We start from the raw sequence: 19,267 nt of genomic DNA on the forward strand, positions 1-19,267 counted from the left end.
ACTTCTTCAAAGCTCCTCTCCTCCTGTGCAATAATCTCTTGCTCCCTTTTTCTTTCTCTTGCAAATCAACTCCCGGGAAAGACTCAAGACTCCCCAATTAACAATGAGAGGGGGAAGAAAAATTCCAGCAGCTGGCTAGAGTTTAATAAGACTACCTCTCCAAGCAGCTTAGGCTTATGTACCTGATTCACCGGCCCTGGCATTGGAGCTAAAGACAGAGGGAATCATTCACGATTAGTGCAGGCTGAAATACGAGGGAGAGAGCGAGAGACCGTTCAAGCTCTACCAAACCCAACAGCAAGCGCGTAGGGGATTACTGCAATTGTGTGAGGTATTTTTCTGATCAACTTCTTGGCTGATAGGCTCAATGCCACAAGGAGCTCGGGGCCTTCCACAGAACAAGGTTCAGTTATGCATTATGTGAAGGTTAGCGAGCCTTGATGTATCTGACTAAAAAGGTTGACTTTTGAACAACTTCCTTAACAAAGACATCTAAATGTCAGAAGGCAGAATGAGGTCATTACTCTGATATCTGTGGGCAGGATAGTTAGCAATCCCCCAGTCTAAACGTCTGGGGAACTTCAGCAAATATAAAAGTTAGCTCCCTCTCACTCTGCACTCGTGTTTGATTCTGTCTCTGCAGAGTGAACCCGCTGTGGTACATTATTTAACTATCAGTGCCTGATTGATGCTTGGACGAATTGCAGAGAGAGGTCAGGATGTTCCCTCTCCTGGTTAGCAGTCTATTGTCGGCGGCTGATTTCCCACACAGCGTCCGCAAATGCCCTCTTCAATATTCATCTAGGCAAATTTGACGACTCCCACATCTAAATTTGGCTCTCGGCAGCCTACGCCCCAGCCCCCTGCTCCACCACTCGCGGTCCCAGCTTGCTCTCTCTGCCGCCGGGGGTCTTCTGGGACGCACCCAGAGCCTCAGCATCTCACAGTCCCAGCCTCCAGGCCCCGGGGCTGGGGAGGGGCAAATCAAAGCCTGCTTGGCTCCTTTCTCTTTCCTTGCGCTCACCTCAAATCAGCCTCACAGCAGGGTTGTGTCGTGCCAAGCCTCCGCCTGCCCTAAGCTACCCCTTATTCACCCATTAGGGGCACAGGCCCACCGTAGAGCTGCCCGAAACCCCACTACCATTTCATCAGGGCCACATTGTGAGGGAGCAATGAGCATCGCAGTGAGAGAGCTGAAAGCCCTGACTGTAAAAAGCACACTGATGCCTTTTTGACCACAGATAGTTACAGCTTTTAAGGTTTTTCACTCAAAGGGCACCTTGGCCTGTATTCTTTGAGGAATCAAACACCAAGAGATGCATTTGATCAAGGCTTCAAAGCAAAAAGATGCCATTTAGTGCTCTGATTGGCTCATAGACTGTATTAGCATTGCTTCAGACTGTCACAAGCCAGCTATCATCAGCCATAACCTGTTAGACCTTTGTAATGTCCTCCGCAACAATATAAAATGATTATGTGCTAGGGCAGATGAGGGCATAGTCATGTCCGCATGGGATAGTTTGTCTTCGAGGGTGGATCTGGGCACACTGCCCACCAGACCAGAGTGGGCCAGCTTTCCACTGGGCCATAGCACTGGAATCCCGCTTCTGACACCACAGTGATCCGGACCAAGTCTGTGGCACTCAGATTAGGGACGGCTCGCCAAGAGAAATGAATATCCAGCCAAAGAAATGCAGAGCCAACAGTTGGGATAAAATTATAAAAAAAATAATACAGTAATTTCAAGCACATCAAACATGATCCAAAATTCCACTGTGGCTATATCTCACCTTTTAGTATAGAATAAGAATTTATAAAGCTCTAAGCATGAATAATCAGCTTTTATTAGCGCAAACCTTGTGCATTTATAATTCAAATCCTTTCATGTAAACAAAATGAGTTTTTACGTAGAGAAACACATCCACACATTGGGGTAAAGGTTTGTAAGAGCCTTTTAGTGCATTGCATTGAGACATTGAGAACCCCATTAAGATAGTTTGCCCACACTTACTGGGAGTTGGATAATTAGACACTTCAAAGGCACCTGCCCGCCCTCCCAGGGGAGACAGAAATCGCCGCCCCACGACCCGTTTAAAAGCATGTTAACTCGTATCTGAGGCTAGCAGGCTAATTTAACTTTTGACATTTGATATCTGAGGAATGAGAGAGATCAGCCATTTAGCTGGAACAGGATTACCCCCCCGTACACACCCCTCCTCCTCTCCCACCCGTTCCAACCAAACCCCCCCCCCCCGCTCCCCCAGTCAGGCCGGATTCATTAATTTTCTTGCTGCTAAGCACTTTATCAATGACTAGTGAACATCTAAGTCCAGAGTGGACTCTCTCCCTCCCTCACTCACTCCTCCATGGTGATTAAGCCCGTGGATGTTCAGATCTGTCTGTCTAATTCACTGCCTGTGCTGTTGCTGCTGATCTCTTCTCACACCTGCAAAGCAGCTAAGAAAACAGAGGTGAAACTTTTTTGAGAGTCAAGCTTGAACATCATTCATACCGCATCCAATTTAAACGGCATCTGACGAGGTCAAAATGCCAGAAACACTTGTACAAATAGTACAGCTCTATTGCTACTCAAACACATGTCAGCTCGTGGCTTTTATCATGGTTATGACCGTTTCCTCTTTTACTATGCACCTTATAAATAGGTGAAGTCGTTCCAGAAGCCTCTACTTTGGAAACTGTATTTAAAAAGCACTTCCCAAATGATTTAAAAATGCTCTAACAGTAGGAAGAAGGCTGATCGCCTTCATCCTATTTCAGTGACTGAGTAGACCATTTTCCACCGCACAAATTATTGTGCAGTTTTAGGGTGGGTCACAGCTTTGTGCACGTTCCCTACTGCAGGATGCACAGTACTTCTTTCAGAAAAAAGAAAAAACTGCTGGGGCTCTATGGGGATTCATTTAGGTTGAAAGCAACCAGTTTTTTATTTATAAATTTAAAGAAAATAGCAGTAGCAAGAAAAAAAGAGATGGCAAAGAAAGGTTTGTTGGCTTCTCAGGAATTGAATGCGGGGAGATGTCAAGAGAAATCAAGAAGAATAGGTATACCTTACTTCAAAAAAGGACTATAAACATCCTTAGGATCACAACCTCAAGCTCTCCAGATTAGGAAACTACCACATGTTACAGTTACAGCAATACAGCGACAAATGCTGCGTTACAATTGCCTCAGGAGTCGGATGCTGAAGCTGGGAATGACTTAATTGTGGAATTGAGCTCCTCGGAAAGGTAGAACATTCATCCACCACAAGAAATACAGAACAAAGCTTTTTTTTTCTTACACTTAGCACCCCTGCAGCACACTCATGAATAGACCCTCATTAATGCTCTTCTTTAAAAGTTTAAGGACTAAATATACCAGTGCGTTACGCGAGCACAAAACTGGATTTTAGCATTTTTTTAAAAGTACTGTCAATCCTTACGTAGCAAGCACATTGTATTTTGAGAATTTTGTAACTGACCTGTTGCGTATGTATTTTGCGGAGTTTTTCTTGTCAGCATGCAAAGAAAATATTTAAATCAATCATTTATTAACGTGAGCAACACACAGTTTAGTGCTAAGTTTGTCAATATTTAATACAAGAAAGAAGCGTGTCTTATTTTTTCCATCCATCCATCCATCCATTTTCATCCGCTTTGTCCGAGGCCGGGTCGCGGGGGCAGCAGCCTAAGCAAAGAGGCCCAGACCTCCCTCTCCCCAGCCACCTCCTCCAGCTTATCCGGGGGAATACCAAGGCGTTCCCAGGCCAGCCGAGAGTCTTATTTTTTGCGCTTGATATTTTAATTAACTAATAACCTTGTTTCCAAAAGGACGTAACTTTTGTAAATGACGCGTAAAACTCAGAGGTGTGGACTCGAGTCACATGACTTGGACTCGAGTCAGACTCGAGTCATTAATTTTATGACTTTAGACTTGACTTGAAAAAATGTTCTAAGACTTGTGACTTGACTTGGACTTTTACACCAATGACTTGGGACTTGAATTGGACTTGAACCGGTTTACTTGAAAAGACTTGATATTTTACCCCAAATATAAAATTTAACATGCATATTATATAGAGATTGAAAATGTGACGTCATTCACGGGTAGAACCGCAAAGGATTCTGGGAACTCGTGGCAAGCGGTACTAGCGCACGCAGGCTTTCAATTAAAATCAGTCACACAGCGATAAAAAGAAACACAAAAATGTCAAGAAGCCGTTGTATTATTAACTGCAATAGCCGGTCGCATGACAGCCACGGGAAGCCGACGGGTAAAGAGATCGGTTGTTATCGGATTACGTCATTGAGGAGAAATTGTTCGAGCCATGTTTCCGAAGTAACAAAGACGCGACGGATGGCCTGGATTGCAGCCATTCAAAGGTCAAATATAACGTCCCAGAACACTCCAGCTCACAGGTTAGTCTGCTCCAAGCATTTACACGAAGGTCAGTGTTTTTTAGTAGTTAATGCGTCATTTTCATAACATAATTAGTGATATAGGTTACAAGCAAGTCTGGCGCTGAACAGAAATTGTCGCGCTATGCTCCTTTATTTATTGTGCATAAATAGTGAATTGTCCTGACACAATATTGCGTTTCGCTTCTGTTATTATGGTACACTGACAAAAACATATACTTTTATTCACAGGATAAAACAGGTTTTTTGTATCACTAATTGCCCAGTACGATTACAGCATACAATATTATTGTCACTGCTACATTTCTGTAATGCTACCAGAAATTATTTCCACTGCTAATTAATTACCGTTGAGCTCAAAGGTCCTATTAATAAACGGTTAAGGAATGTGTATTTATGACGACAATTTGTGAGACTGGTAAACTTATGATACGTACGATGGTCTTTCGTTCTACACGGTGCATTTCAAGGTCCTGCACCCATCCGTCAGTAAACTGTACCTGGGCTTGTTGCAGTGACCTGAAGTTACTAAACTTCATGAGTGTATGCACTCACTCCAAGAACCGTATGATTATAAATATGCATATAAATATGGTAAGATGAGATAGCTGACTTCATCTAACTAGCAAATGTTGTCCAGGCTACGTTGGTGATACAGTTATTTTTAATGTGTATGATATTTTTGTCATGCAATTTTAAAGCTGGTCCTACAACCGCATCCAAGAATAACATGCAGCTTATCTCAGAACTGTCGGTGAAAATTATTCTTGGAGCTAGGTTTAATTGAGCTGCATTTTAAAGAGGTGCAATTTCACAATTTGTGTATATTTTCTAAGTTCACTATTTTGTCATGTGTTGAGAAAAACACAGAATTTAAAATTACATGGTCTAATATTTACATTTAGCATATAACTGCAACATTATTTTTTCGTTGTTTTTTTTTAAAGACTCGAAAGGACTTGAAATTCAAAGTTTCAGACTTGTGACTTGACTCGGACTTTTACACCAGTGACTTGAGACTCGACTCTGACTTGCCTGACATTACTTGAGACTTGACTTGAGACTTGAGGATAAAGACTTGAGACTTACTTAGGGTTGCCAACCGTCCCTTAAAATACGGAATCGTCCCGTATTTCGAAACAAAAGTACACGTCCCGTATTGAGCTAATAAGGGACGCACTTTGTCCCGTAATACAGTGAGAATCAAAAGTAGTCTATAACTTTTAATGGAATTAACGCTTTGTTTGAAAACATAATTCCCAGCCCCTCTCCTGCTTTGTGACCAATGAGCTGACAGCACACTTACGAGTATGACAATTCAGATTACCGCTCATCTCATTGGTCGAGGAAAGGTCGCTTACGGAGAAAATACCGGAAGACAACAAATGACCACAACAAGAAGCATGGCCAACAGGGAAACAAACGCAGACACTGCGGTGCAAGTCTCGGACGACAGTAAACCTAAAGCTGGGCAGACACTGTGCGATTTTTTTCAGTCACGTTATTCAGCTCCTGCTCAAACTGCACGATTGACTCGCAGTTGGTAGGTCACGATGCAGGTCTCACACTATACCGCCCGATGCTCTGATGCGACCTGAGTGCTCACACTGTGCCTCCATAAAATGAAGGTTATAACAGAAAATCTGTCGCGCTCTCTCTCTCTGTCTTACACTCACACAGACACACACACCACCACCATCAACTTTGCTAAATTGCTAATGAAAAACATTGATCGGGCAGCTGTGACTGAGCAGCAATGTAAATCCAACTATTTTCACGGTTGTTGTGGTCGTGATCATTTTGTGATGCCACATCGAAAAGGCTCGGATGAGCTTTCCAAAGTTCTACAAGTTGTGCCTCCATCGCTTGTGTCCAGATCACAGGCTGCACAGCCGTGCTGCTCCATCTTTTACACCAACGTTTACGTGTTTGCGCGCGAGCAGTGTGAGCGGCTGTGGTGAGACCCTCACGAGCGATTGATGATCGGGAGCTGGTCGTGAGGTGTTAATCACTTCTCGTTACCCCACGTATACTACACGATGCACGATGAAGGCCAAAATCGGCTCAAAATGGGCCTAAAACTGCACAGTGTGAGCCCAGCGTTAGAGCAGCAATGTTTGTTCCCCCTCAGAGAAAGGGAAGAATGGGAAAAGGAAAACACCTGGCTGGAAAAAGTTAATATGGGCATGTGCAGTGAATATCAGCGCTATGTGGCCAGAAGTGTGATAATATAATTTATTTTGTGTAATAAACAACTGCAAGAATAGATGATTACAACAAATAGATGACTAATACATAAAAGTAATACATAGATGAATAATGATGATGAGTTAAGATGCGTAATCATGGGAGCAAGCGGGTTTACAAACAGGAGCAGCTGATTAGCATTAGAAAAGCTGAAATAATACCTCAACTGAAGCCAATTGTACTAAATGCACTAAATGTGCACTGTTACAAGAATGTTTTTCTTTCTATTGTTTTCTATTATTTTAAGTTAAGCAGGACAGAGTTCTTTTAAAGAAAGATTTACTTATATTCTCAAAAGTTAAGCATGACAGGCTTCTGTTTAAGAAGGAGACCTGTTTTATCGTGTTAATGTTGTCATTGTGAGCTAAAAATAAATGGCTAAATGATCATTTGTTTCACATGTGTTCATATCACAAAGAATACACATCTACTTAAATCAAATTCAAGTCAAATGGTTAAAAAAATAATTTCACACACAAAAAAAGAGCTAGAAAATTCACCACACTGGGAAGGGTGAAGACAATTGGGTCGCCCGGCCCTGGCCACGAGGTGTCCCTTATTTATTTTTCAGGGAGTTGGCAACCCTAGACTTACTTGAGACTTGCAAAACAATGACTTGGTCCCACCTCTGGTAAAACTAACCACACCTATAAGCACTATTTGGGGATTGCTTAACCACGCTCAGCCTTGCTTAATAAATCTAACCCTTACAGTTTTAGTGTTTACTGTTCTACAGCCGCCATCTTGGCTTACTTAGTCATGTTGGTGGGGTTGTTCCAACTTTCTGTCTTGAAAATTCTGACTTCCGACTTCAACCGGAATGCAGTGAAAGCTGCTAGTGTCGATGCTTAGCATACAGCAGGGGATAGCATCACAGCAAGCAGTCTGGAGATACACCCTGAAGGGCAAATGACTGACTAAATACTGTTTTATCAAGAGTTTGCTTCACATAGCATACAGCACAAGCAAGCTAGTCACCGCATCGGTACATTTCTAAAGGTGGTTTACTGGCCTGTATTTAAACACACAGCAAACATTCTTTCCTCCAAAGTACGCTTTGTTGTGTTCAGGCTAAGCTTGTTGAGAAGCATAAGGTTTGGACGTAATTCAAGTTTCTTATCTTAGTTTGTACAAACTGTTAGCTGACTTTTGTTTAGCTTGCTAATGTTGCATGCTACATAACAAGCAATCAACCATTGCAATGCAATTTAGCAGGCCAGTGGAGTAGATTCAGTTTTGGACTCATGCAGGTTTCTCACGGAGTAGCTCGTGATTTAGTTTATCTCACCAAACACCTCATGCGAATACCCTTTTTCTGCCTCCTCCTGCTTTCTGTCATCACTTTCCCCAATCACAATTCAGCTGTCGCAGTTAAATCATTTTCTGTTTAAGCTGCAAGATGAATGAACTGCTGATTTCAAACTTGTCATACCTGTGAAACTGAACAGTCAACCAACGTAAGTGAAACAAACCTACAGGGATACATTTACTTGTGTTTATTTAAAGTACCTCTCCAAATATATTTAAATTTAGCTAGCAATCATTGACATATCACAGTTTGGGAGTTTTGAGGGGAGTTAATTTGCAACCATAAATCTGCATTAGTCCCAGTCTCATGCTTTCTGCTGAATGTCTACATTACAGGTTGAATCGGGGGCTACATGTGAGTGTGACGGATCTGGGTTAAACGAACAGCATGCCTGCAGCTTTGATGCTGCAGCTGGTAATGCTTACAGTTTCTAACCCATCACATTTAAACGCAAAGGTCTTTTTTTTTCAGAGACCATGACAATCAGAATTCCAAACTACAAGCCAAATGCCATAAAAATAAAACAACTCAACAGACTCACTTCACTGTGCTCCCACAATGAGGGGCTGTTCTTTGGCACGCACGTTAATCCACCCTGGCTTCAAAAAAGTGAATCAACACTTTACTTTTGCAACTCTAATTATCTAAAATAACATTGGCCCATTTTCCAGTTTAATCGTCAAGACTGAGCAGCTAACAGTTCACTTCATAAAGATTTTCCAACATGCTGTCATTTTATGACGCTTAATAGTCAGGCCACATTTCCTACAGAAGACCTGACCCTCACCTGCCCCCAATGTGTGATATCAGCGGGAGTGCCGGCTTAATAACAGAGGGTAGTTCAGCCCTCTCCTTCTCAAAATAAAGGTGAGATGTGGACAACTTCATTATAGTGTCTGCTGCAGGCAGGGAAAGCCCTGCAGATTAGAGGATCTGCCATGTTGGCCAAACAGACTTAACCACTGTCTGTTGGGAAGGGGCTGAAGGTTGGAGGTGAGCGAGGAAATGAAAAAGCACAAGATTTCTATGTGATTAGATAAATGCCTCTGTAATGCGAGAGAAAGCACAATACACAGTGAAACTTGCAGGTGTGGACAATTTATGGGACTAGCTGCTGGAGAAATTGTCTCATATGTCACAGGTTAGATCAGACAGGATGCGTAAAGTATGACTGAGGGGCTATATGCTCGTTTAACGTAAAGTGTAGTATGGAGTATAGGGAATGTTTATCTGAGAGGATCCTGGAAGTTAAAGATTGTTTGTACATGTCACTCTTGAGTGACATGTACAAACACAAAAACCATAATTTTAAAGTCCACGACTTTAAAATTTAAATCCACTTCAGACGAGTACAGTCAAAGCAATGTTGTGGGTGAACTGAGACATTGTGGAAAAATTGTATTGTTACTTGTTCTAGAGAAATATGCAATATGAATAAATCTGCTCCAAAGGACCATCTGCCAAGTTTAGCTGCAGTAATATTTAGAGCACCAAAACTTTAATATTTATATGTGAAGGACTCACTTCTCATGGAGCAAGTCAGGTTTGTTTTTTGAGGACGATGAAGGGGATGCAAATACAAATACTTAAAATGTGAAAAGTGGAGCAAGCATCTTTGGCCACATTGTTACAAAAATAAACTTTTTAATGGATACTTAGCTTTTCTTAAAATGAAACTATGATGTCAGACTGATAACTGACCCAGATTTAGCATCACCTATCAAATGCATATATATTTGTTTAAAAAATATCCTAAAATCTATAAATCGAAGCCTTTACCATTCCCTGTACCGTTCCACATTCTTCTATTTGACCAGATGTATTGCAGTCTGTCCTTGTGTTTGTTTTCTCGACCTTTTCACTCCTCGTTTTTTCCTCATCAAATCTCCTCCGTCTACACTGCGTCCATTTACCTCACTTCCCATTTCCCCGACTATTCCCCCCTGCATCTCCCCTTCCTGTGGATGTCCCTGCTCAGTAATAAGCTCCTCTCATGTATGACCTCTCCTGTCATTCCCACCACTGGAATCCTCCTTCTCTAATCTCTGCATTACTTTTACATTAATCCCACACTCGGCCGTTGGAGCTCATGTGACACATTGCCATCATAAACCGCTGCTCGAACTGGAATGAATTGGTGTGATGAGGTAAAGCTGACTTAAAATGCTTAAGGCTACCACAGGATTCACCTGTAGCCTGTTGCTTTTCTTTTTCTTCTCCATCCTTAAGTCCCCCAATTTTCCCTCTCAACGCCCCAACTCCTTCAGTGCATTTTCACTCACTCCTGGCCTTCAGCTCACACTCCAAGCCTACTTCCTGTTCCCATGTCTTCCCCAAATCTTCTCAGTCTTCCTCCATCTCCTCTCATCCCTTTCCCCTTGCATTTTCTGCCTCTCTTCATCCACTACCTCCCAGCACCTCCATCCTCCTCCCTCTCCCCTTTGGGCCGCAGTGGGACTGTTGGACTCACGCAGCCACATGCTGAGCTCCTCCAGAGCCAAGCCAGAACAAAGAGCCCATTGAGCCGAGCAGAGACATAATGGGCCGCCTCTGACAGCACCGAAGATGAAGTCATGAGGTCGCCAAACAGTTAATAACGACGACCCCATCCTCCAGCTGCACCAAATGTGCGTGTACAGTTTTGGAGAAAAGTGAGAGAAAACGAGGGTGTTTGCAAGCACGCATGACTGAGTTTCCACAGTCTGCAACGCGTGTGTACATATCTTAGAGCATGTGGACGGACAAAAAGCTTTTAAGGGCGTAATGAGATACTCCATGACACCCAAAAATGTGCTCAATCACTGCGTAAATACCACAGAGGAGAGACAAAACCATCAGAGAATTGCACTTTTAGTTTTGGCCTCGCTCCAGCTGCAATGCAGAACACCCACCCCACCACCACCACCACAACCACCTCCCCCCCTTCTTCCTCATTGGAGTCTGTCTGGCGCAAAGTCTGACATGAGACACATCTCCCCGGGACCGGAGCTGTCGCTGCAAGGCCCACACTCTGAACATCATTAGACTCACAGCTCCAGGTGAGATCATGCAGGGTAGCAAAGACCGGAAGATCCAAGTGTATTTGTGTCTGTGCAAAAGCACGCATGCTGGAGATCTGGTTCAAGCATTCATCTCCATGCCACTGAATGACCGTGGCCTATTAAAATGCCTTTACAGGACCACTTGCTTGTCAAGAGGCCTCCGGGCTGAGTTGTGCGCGGGATAGGGGAGGGAGGCAGAGCGGGCGGGAGGCGGGAATGGTGAAAGACAGCTATGCAATTGATTAACATTAGAAGGACTTGCTCAAGTTCAAATTGCACGACCTCCTCTGCTGTAAGCTACAGACGTTTGTTTCCCCGCAAGTAGAAAGCTTCTTTCAAACCCTGTCTGTGGTACACATCTGAGTTCAATTCTCCGCATGCCCTCACTCTGAAAATCAATTCCTCCTCCTCTCCTCTGCTCTTTTCCTCCAGGTCTGCGAACAGACCAGGGCGAAGGGATTACACTGTCCCTCCCCAGATCCGAGCAAGACAACAAATGGTTCTTATCAACTGACACCCCCTCTGCCGTCCAGAAAGAAAAGGCAGAAAAACTGGCCAAGCCGCTTCAGCACGGATGTGTTCTCTGGGTTCTGTCTGCCAATCGTGGCAACTCTTTTCACACTTAAAGCCTGAGCTATTTACGAGAGCCCTGGGAGAATACGTGCACAGCACCGGAGGGTGGGAAGAACTGAGGGGAGAGAGTTGCTGCTTCTCAACCTCTGCTTCTAATCAATCACCAGAAATCACTGCCATGGTTTATGGCCTTTGATCCTAGCTCCTCTTTCGCACTGGAAGGGAGAGAGTTGGGCAGAGAAAGGGGAGGGAAAGCACAGGGAAGGGTGAGAGTCAAGGCCCAGAGGGTGTAGAGGTCAGGGGAGAGAGATTAGGGAGTACAGAGCCTTTTGCGCTCTCAAATCTGAAAGCATGTCTTGATTTAATCCAGTGAGTTTAGAGCGCAGAGCAGCAAATGGCCTGGAAATATCTTTCATGCAAAAAGCTAATTATAAAAGGCAGTAAGTACCTCACAAAGGTAAAAAATATAAAATATATTTTAAAAAAACTGACTCTAGCTCTTTGTGCACATAACATATGATTTCACAACTCTATAATATATTAATAATTTTATATTTTTTGGCTTATTTATGTATTTATTTTGCAGAAAACAAAGAATCCACAGGTTATTCATAAGCCAACTAGCTGGTATTATTTCTGAAAATGTTTCACTGTGCATAATAAATACATCTTTGTAAATAAAATCAAACTATACAGACAATATCGAAGCCTATTTTTCTTTTATATAAAATCCAACCCTGGTGGCAAGGCCACTAGTTGCCCCTTCATCCAAAGAGAAGAGAGCAAACAAACCAAACAGAGAAAAACACGCCACAATAAACCCTCCCGGTCGGGTCGTGACACTCCTGCTTTGTTCCTCCTGGCAGGTGGGAGGCCACTGATGCCTCCCGACAAATGGGCAGAATGGTAGAATAATCAACTACTGTTTCCCCACTTTATTGGTTTATGGGTTTACGGGTTTACGAGGCCGCCGGCCTCGCTCTCTGAGGGGAGCAGCAGGAGCCAGCAGGACCTTAGACACAGCAGATTGAAGCTGGTCAATACGCACCAATCCTCTCTCATGAGACAAGCTGATCTGTCATTAAACGGCTGGTCATTGGTTTAGACTTGCATGACCTTTGACCCCTGGGCCTTTCTGGTAAAAATGACCTCGGGTTTGTTTTTGTTTTTTTAAGGAGCCGCTGTGACACGAACTCTCACAACATATTAAAAATCTAAGACTTGAGATGTATGCATGCCATGAATTCGAAATCATTTAACTACAATTTGTTTTAGTATCTAAAGATACACACACATAAAAAAATACCCCACAGAATTCAGCATCATTGCTGAAAGACAACATTAACGTTAAAAACAATACTGAGATTTTTAACAAAAGCTGAGATTGCCAAACTTACTCGAAGATAAGGAAAAGGGGTAACCTTATCTAATACGGTTTGCAGACTTCCTGGTTTAGACTATTGCTGTGCATTCACTCAGTTTCCTTTGCAAATCGGTAAAAACATGTGGCTTATTCAGAGATGCTTCTATTGATTATCATTTCCTGTTTTTGTTTTTTGCCCTGTCTCTTGTCTTTGTGGTGGATCTCAGCAGTTGCTATATTAAGTCCAGTGTTGTTGTAACAGCTGGCTAGCACAAAAAGAAGATCTACATTGTAATTAAGTTGATTTTTGTTCTATCTACAACAAGTAGCACTAAGTGGAAAAAAAAAAAAAAGATGCAATTCCACTACAGCTAAATTGTGGTGGCACCACTGCAGTGTTCAGAAGTCTTGAGGCGGCGGCTTATATGCATCCTCCAGCAGTGAGGGAGCAGCGAAGCCCCAGCAGGCAGATCTGGGCAGGCAGAAGTGTGCCAGACGAGAGAGGCCAGGCAACGCTGGAGTGGGTTGGGCTGCTGAGGTTCCCCTCCGCCCTGAGTAGCAGCGAGGCTAAGCTAATCCTGCGCCTCAGGCCCCTGTGAGGTGGCTCTGCCAAAGTCTGTCCTCCTGCTGCTGCAGGAAATTGCCTTCAGTGCAGAAGTCCATGAAATGGCTATGGCTCACCAGTGAAGGCAAAGCACATCCGCCTCGTGTGCACATGGTGATTTTACAATTCTACAGGTAGCTTCAATATTTATCTTTGAAAGCTCATAATGTACTATCATAAAAGAGCATGCTATGGTTACATTTTGTCACCTTCTATGTATACCTTCTAATTCTAACACAATGTGTTTTTATGCATTTCTATGTATTATGCATGTAGCATACAGCGGTCGTTTGACACTTAAAGCCACTTTTCCTGTGTGGGGCTGCATGTCAGGGTCTATAACGCCTCCTCCATTGTGCTGTTTGACCCACGGGCCAGGCAGCGCTCCCATGAGGTCCCTTATCCCTCCATCAGTTCTTTCTCATTAGCTCCCACAGGCAGAGCCCCCAGCAGGATAACATGAAGAGGCCCCTGCCTTCCTCTTTGGTCCCCATAAAAAAAACATATAGCACAAATACAGATGACACAGATCACCTTTTAGGAAAAGAAAAAAAAACAACAGTTCAAGAAAACAGCACTTAAAATATTTAAGGAATCAATCCTCCCGTTAGATCTCCTCATTATGCTGAGTCATCTGATAACAGTTATAGTCAGGCTGTGTTTGAGTGTTCCTATTAAATTTATGCATTCATGAATAACTTTCCTTTATGGTAGGTATTGTTCTTTTTGTGTGTGTGTGTGAGTTTGTGTGTGTGTGTGTGTGTGTGTGTGTGGGGGGGGGGGGGGGGGGGGGGATAAGCAGCAGGGACAAAAAAGTGGAAAGCAGAGGTGACAGCATGAGGAGGGAGGAGGAGGGGGAGGAGATGGGGCAGGACACAGTGGAGAAACAGTTGATTATGAGTCCCATCAAGTGATCAATGATTTCATTAATAAGACGGATCATGCGGCTGTCATAGCTGTGACAAGGGCTGAGGGATGATCCGCTCCCAGTGCTCCATTTCAAGCCTCCCTCCCTCCCTGTCCTTCCAATATTGCCTCCCTCTGCCAACGACAAGGGAACGCCAAGGAAAGAAAAAAAAGGGGGGCTGGGTGTTCGTGGGGATGGAGGGAGGAGGGGGTTAGTCATGAGGGAGGGAGCAAATGGAGAGGGGGGAGAAGAGGGAGGAAGAAAAGTGAAAATCCATTTTGAAACCCATTTTCAATTAGGGGTCCACAAGCTGTTATCACAGGTGTCCCAGAATGGGGGCCCGTAAGTGAAAATGTCTCCTATCCGTTTCTGAAATGAAACCTTATCTGGGAGGCACAAAGATGGCGGGGACAGCGTATCTGTAAATTACTTTCCATCCCTGCTGTTAACGGGAACTTTATTTCTGTCAGATGACATTCCCCTCTATTTACTGTTGATCATTTAAATGGCTGCCTAAAAAGAAGGAGGCCCCTCACTCTTCCTCTATCACCCCCCCTCCTCACCCATCTCTCTGTATCATTCAACCTTGTCTGCCCATCTCAAGATTTTTTTCCTTTTTTTTCAGTGTAGTCAAGTGCTCCTTTTCTTCTTTAAACACTTTAGCCACGCTCTCCATTTGCTTGGGGATTTCTGCAGTAACCTACACGAAAGCCTAACATTTGTTGCCCTTTAAGGCTTAACTTGTTTGCCTTCTGAGACCCTCACTCTCTCACCCTTTTAAGCACGCCCATTAAAGCATCCCAACTCGCCCACTTAATAACATGCTTTGCAGAGGCTCTGCAGTCGAAGCGGCGTTCACTGACAATCTTCTAAACTGAGCCCGCTTTTTCAATTCCCATCCTATTATTTACACTCGCTCCCTCTCCTTCCCTGGATCGGCAGCACTCATATCATAAACGTCCAACCAACCAGAAACTTTTACTATTCTTTTTCTCCTTTGCAAATAACCAGTCCTTTAGCTCCCCCACCCTGTTATTTATTTATTTATTTTATTAGCAAATTATCCCATGACGACAGGATTTATCCAACCAAGGAGCATGGACATCTTTTTTTTAATCGTAGGACCTAACAAAAGAATCAAGGGACTTTGTGGTCCACCTGCCTGCTGAATGATGAGGATTGGCGGGGAGAGACACCCCCACCCCCCACCCCCCTTCATCCCCACCCCCCCTCATCTCCAAACCCCTCCTAAAGAGCACCAATCACAGCATTGTTGTGGCACAGTCGGCTCTTTTGAGCTGTCACTGCTAAAAGGAGGGGACACAGAGATGAATGGTACACAGGATGAAGCCACCATTTAGCTAACCATGTGGGAACGCTCTACCAAGACTCAATAATTACTCCGGGGCCTGTTCATCCCGGACAAACCCAACTATGGAGAAGAGAGCAAAGGAGCAAGGAATGCTTAAGTTGGGAATTATCGCTGCAGTGCACATGAAGGGAGGATTTTGCAGCTTAAGGTTATCATCACTAATAAGCTCTGATCAGATCAATACCCGTTTCCGAGCTGATTCACGGTCACAGAAGACGTCTGTGCTTCCTGGTAGCAGAGATATCTTTGGAAACATGCACACTAACCAGTCCACCTGCCCTCCCTAATTGTTTTCCACTTTTCACAACTTATCATAGCACGCTATTGCCAGGCACTCCGTGGGGGTTTCTGCTGTGCTGAGATCAGGGGCCGCTACTCTGCCTGACGGGGGGAAATATTTTGCCGGCCCTTCATAAGATGAACCAGTCACTGGGGTTCCACAGCTGCTCACAATTACCTTTTGTTTGGATGGATGCATTGGGGCAAGGGCTACGAGGGTTAAAGTTGAGGCGAGTGTAGGGTTACACCTGATAAGAGGTTATGAGTTCTGGGGCCGAATGGGGAATGTGCTGTAATTATAACCACACAAAGAATGTGTAAGCTATCTTATGATTCAAAGAGAGAGATTGAGATCTAAAAGGGACCTTTCTCTACAGATAAGTATCATCCCTCCCCTCGTCAAGTGAGTTATGGGACTACTGTATTTTAGGGAGTGCAAAGTCGTAGCACGCCCTGTGACGTGGCAAACGGGAGATTTTTAAGACAAAGCTTGCGCCGTTTAGAGCTGTAATTATCAGCACATTACTAAGAAAAATCCACAATCACGGTTCCAAATTACAGCCATGCTTTTTCCGTAGTAAACTTTTTCTTACTGTCCCTTTAATGAATGAAACAGAGCCAGCCATCTGGGAATGAGTAAGAGTGAGAGTGTTCCCAAGATGCTTCAGGATGCATTAGCTTACCTACTTCCTGTGATAACTTCCATATGGAGAGCAAGTCACAGCGACTTATTTACCCCTTCCTAGACTGTTTGTCTTCCGTTCACACTTGGAATGATCATGTTTGACATCAGCAGAATGAAGAGGAAGTCACAAAACACTCTATCAGGCCACCAGCTCTGCCTCCGAGAGTCAAATCTCCATACCCCCAAAAACCTTCCAAATCCTCTCACTGCTAATGAGCGCAGCTGCAGCTTAGGCCATGGTGATCTCAGCTCCGATTTTGTTATGACTTTCATTTGAACAAAAGAAAAAGTCTAATATTTCTACTCCAAGGCTCAGAACTGGGAATGAAAGGCTGAATGACGACAAGCTTAATTAAGCGCAAGCTCCGTGCAGCTTTTAATAGCAAGTGTTAAAGACATTGCTAAGTAAACATGTCAAAGTTGCTACCAGTGAGCATTGTATTTGACTCACTGTTAGCCATGAAAATAAAGAAAGAGTTATGTCAAAAAAACAGTGGGTGTCTAAATCTTTAGATGGTTGTTTAAGTCCTATAATACTCGTTGGACTGCCGGTTAGTTCAGTGGCCCTACAGCTCGAACATGTTGAGTGATGGTCGCTGATACATATAGACTGTAGATAGAAGATGGATGTAGACACCATCACGTCACCCTTTGTGGACTTTATTGTGACCTTGCAGCAGTCATTGTTGTGATTTCATGGACCAATATGTGATCGTATGTCTTTGTTATTAGCTAGTACAAGCTAGCTTGTTAGCAAAGTGCATCCATTGCCTGAAAGGATGCATCACACAGAAACAGATACCTGCTAACTAATGCTAAGTTAGATACAAATAAAATACATGCATAAAAACTGGAACACTGACTACTTTGTTGGCCTGTTAGTACAAGTAGCTTCATTTATGACTAGCAGACAGGTAGCGGTTACATAGTGGCCTAGCGGGAAAGTGGTAAAGAAATCAAATATGGGAGTGAAAACAAAAGTCATCCAAAGGTTTTGCACCGTCAAAGGCAGCTGCGGGTGCCTTTGGTTTCAGACTATAATACTGGACCTTTTTTTCTACGAAGGTTTGAACTTTGAGAGTATTTAAACAAGAGAGAAAAGCGTGAAAATGTTCATGCCTGTCTGAGAAAAGTTTATAAAGTGTGTAGTGAGGGGTTTTACAGCCTTAAAACATCATTCCTGTAGCACTTCACTTCCTGCGGCGCATGCATTGTAATGTAAATTTTGCTGACAAGTCTGCAAAGTCATAAAAAACAGACATCTTCACAGACCCTCATGCTAACTATCTGATGATGAAATGTACATCATGCAGACCCAAGTGGATCCTATTGGATCCTAGTGAACTTGTGGATGCGGAAAGCATAATCCCAGTATAAGTATTCAAAATGTTAGGCCGTGACACAATTAGAACCAAACCCAACGCTTGCAGTACCTTTTGATACAAACATTCAGAGGTTCTTGTTTCTTTAAGTGTAGTGTATGTAATGAGGCTGCCTGTCAGCAGCAGTCCATTTTAAGTATATGCACTGCCACACTATGCCTATGACTTAAATGACTTCTTAATAAGGAAGTTTATATTTAAGTTCATCAATCATTTTGGGGTTGTTTGTTTTGTTTTTTTACCTTTACCGGGGCATCAAATTTATTATTGAGAACCAAATTTCTCTTTTCCCAAGTACATATCCATATTTCTGCTGTAAAACCCGGTCTTGTAAGTCTAAGACAACTGTAAACCAGTTACAGTTTGGAGCTGGTGGCTATTTTTGGAACTGCAGGCTTTGGCACTTAATTTTTCAGCCAGGAAGTGACATATTGTAACCAAACTCACAGAGGTCTGAAATTCATCTGACCAAAAAATGCTGAATAACAAAAGCTTTTGTGACTCTAGCAAAATAAAACATGAAAATGGATAGGAAATTTTCATTCAGTAGTATGTTCATGCACACATTAGGATAGCATTTGTTATCTGATCTGGTTAACCTGAATGCACTTTTTATTTTCAGTCGTCCCAGCTGAAAAAACAACACCTTAATATAAGTTGTGTGCATTGCATTCCTTCAATTGTGGACTTTTATTACTCAAAGAGTAATCTGACTAATGGGGCGGCTTGTGGCTATATTACGAAAGATCAAAAGGTTATTGGCATAAATTACTGCAGCTCAGTTAGAGGTGACTTGTACCGTTTGAGGTGGTGCTGGAGGCCACTGCTTTCTCACTGATGTCACTTCGTGCTAATGAGCCCTTGGTAGCCACGATGGTCTCCACCCTCTTCTTCTTCTCAGCTGCTGAACTGGCCTGGGACTGGGTTTCCATGACGATTGTTCATTCCTCAAGACCTCATGGAGACGGGATAACTAATGGAGAAAAAACAGAAGATAAACCCGGTGAATGCAAAGATTAAGTATATATTTAGAAGATTAATAAGTTAGCAATAAGTTTACTTTTTCTAATGTTATCTGTAGAATGCT

At 43.2% G+C, this 19,267-nt stretch overlaps 1 protein-coding gene across 1 annotated transcript in view; it reads right to left on the reverse strand.

The window, feature by feature from the left end:
- gli3 (GLI family zinc finger 3) overlaps positions 1-19,267 on the reverse strand; it is a 99,058-nt gene that overhangs the window by 61,316 nt on the left and 18,475 nt on the right. The window contains exon 2 of the mRNA XM_085362108.1: positions 18,980-19,153. Coding sequence (XP_085218234.1) covers positions 18,980-19,112 — 133 coding nt within the window. The 5' untranslated portion in view covers positions 19,113-19,153. The remainder of the gene's footprint in view (positions 1-18,979; positions 19,154-19,267) is intronic.

This window comes from Diplotaxodon limnothrissa, linkage group LG9 (assembly GCF_057381915.1).
Source record: "Diplotaxodon limnothrissa isolate DT_005_m linkage group LG9, D_limnothrissa_male_GT1.1, whole genome shotgun sequence".
Lineage (NCBI taxonomy): Eukaryota > Metazoa > Chordata > Actinopteri > Cichliformes > Cichlidae > Diplotaxodon > Diplotaxodon limnothrissa.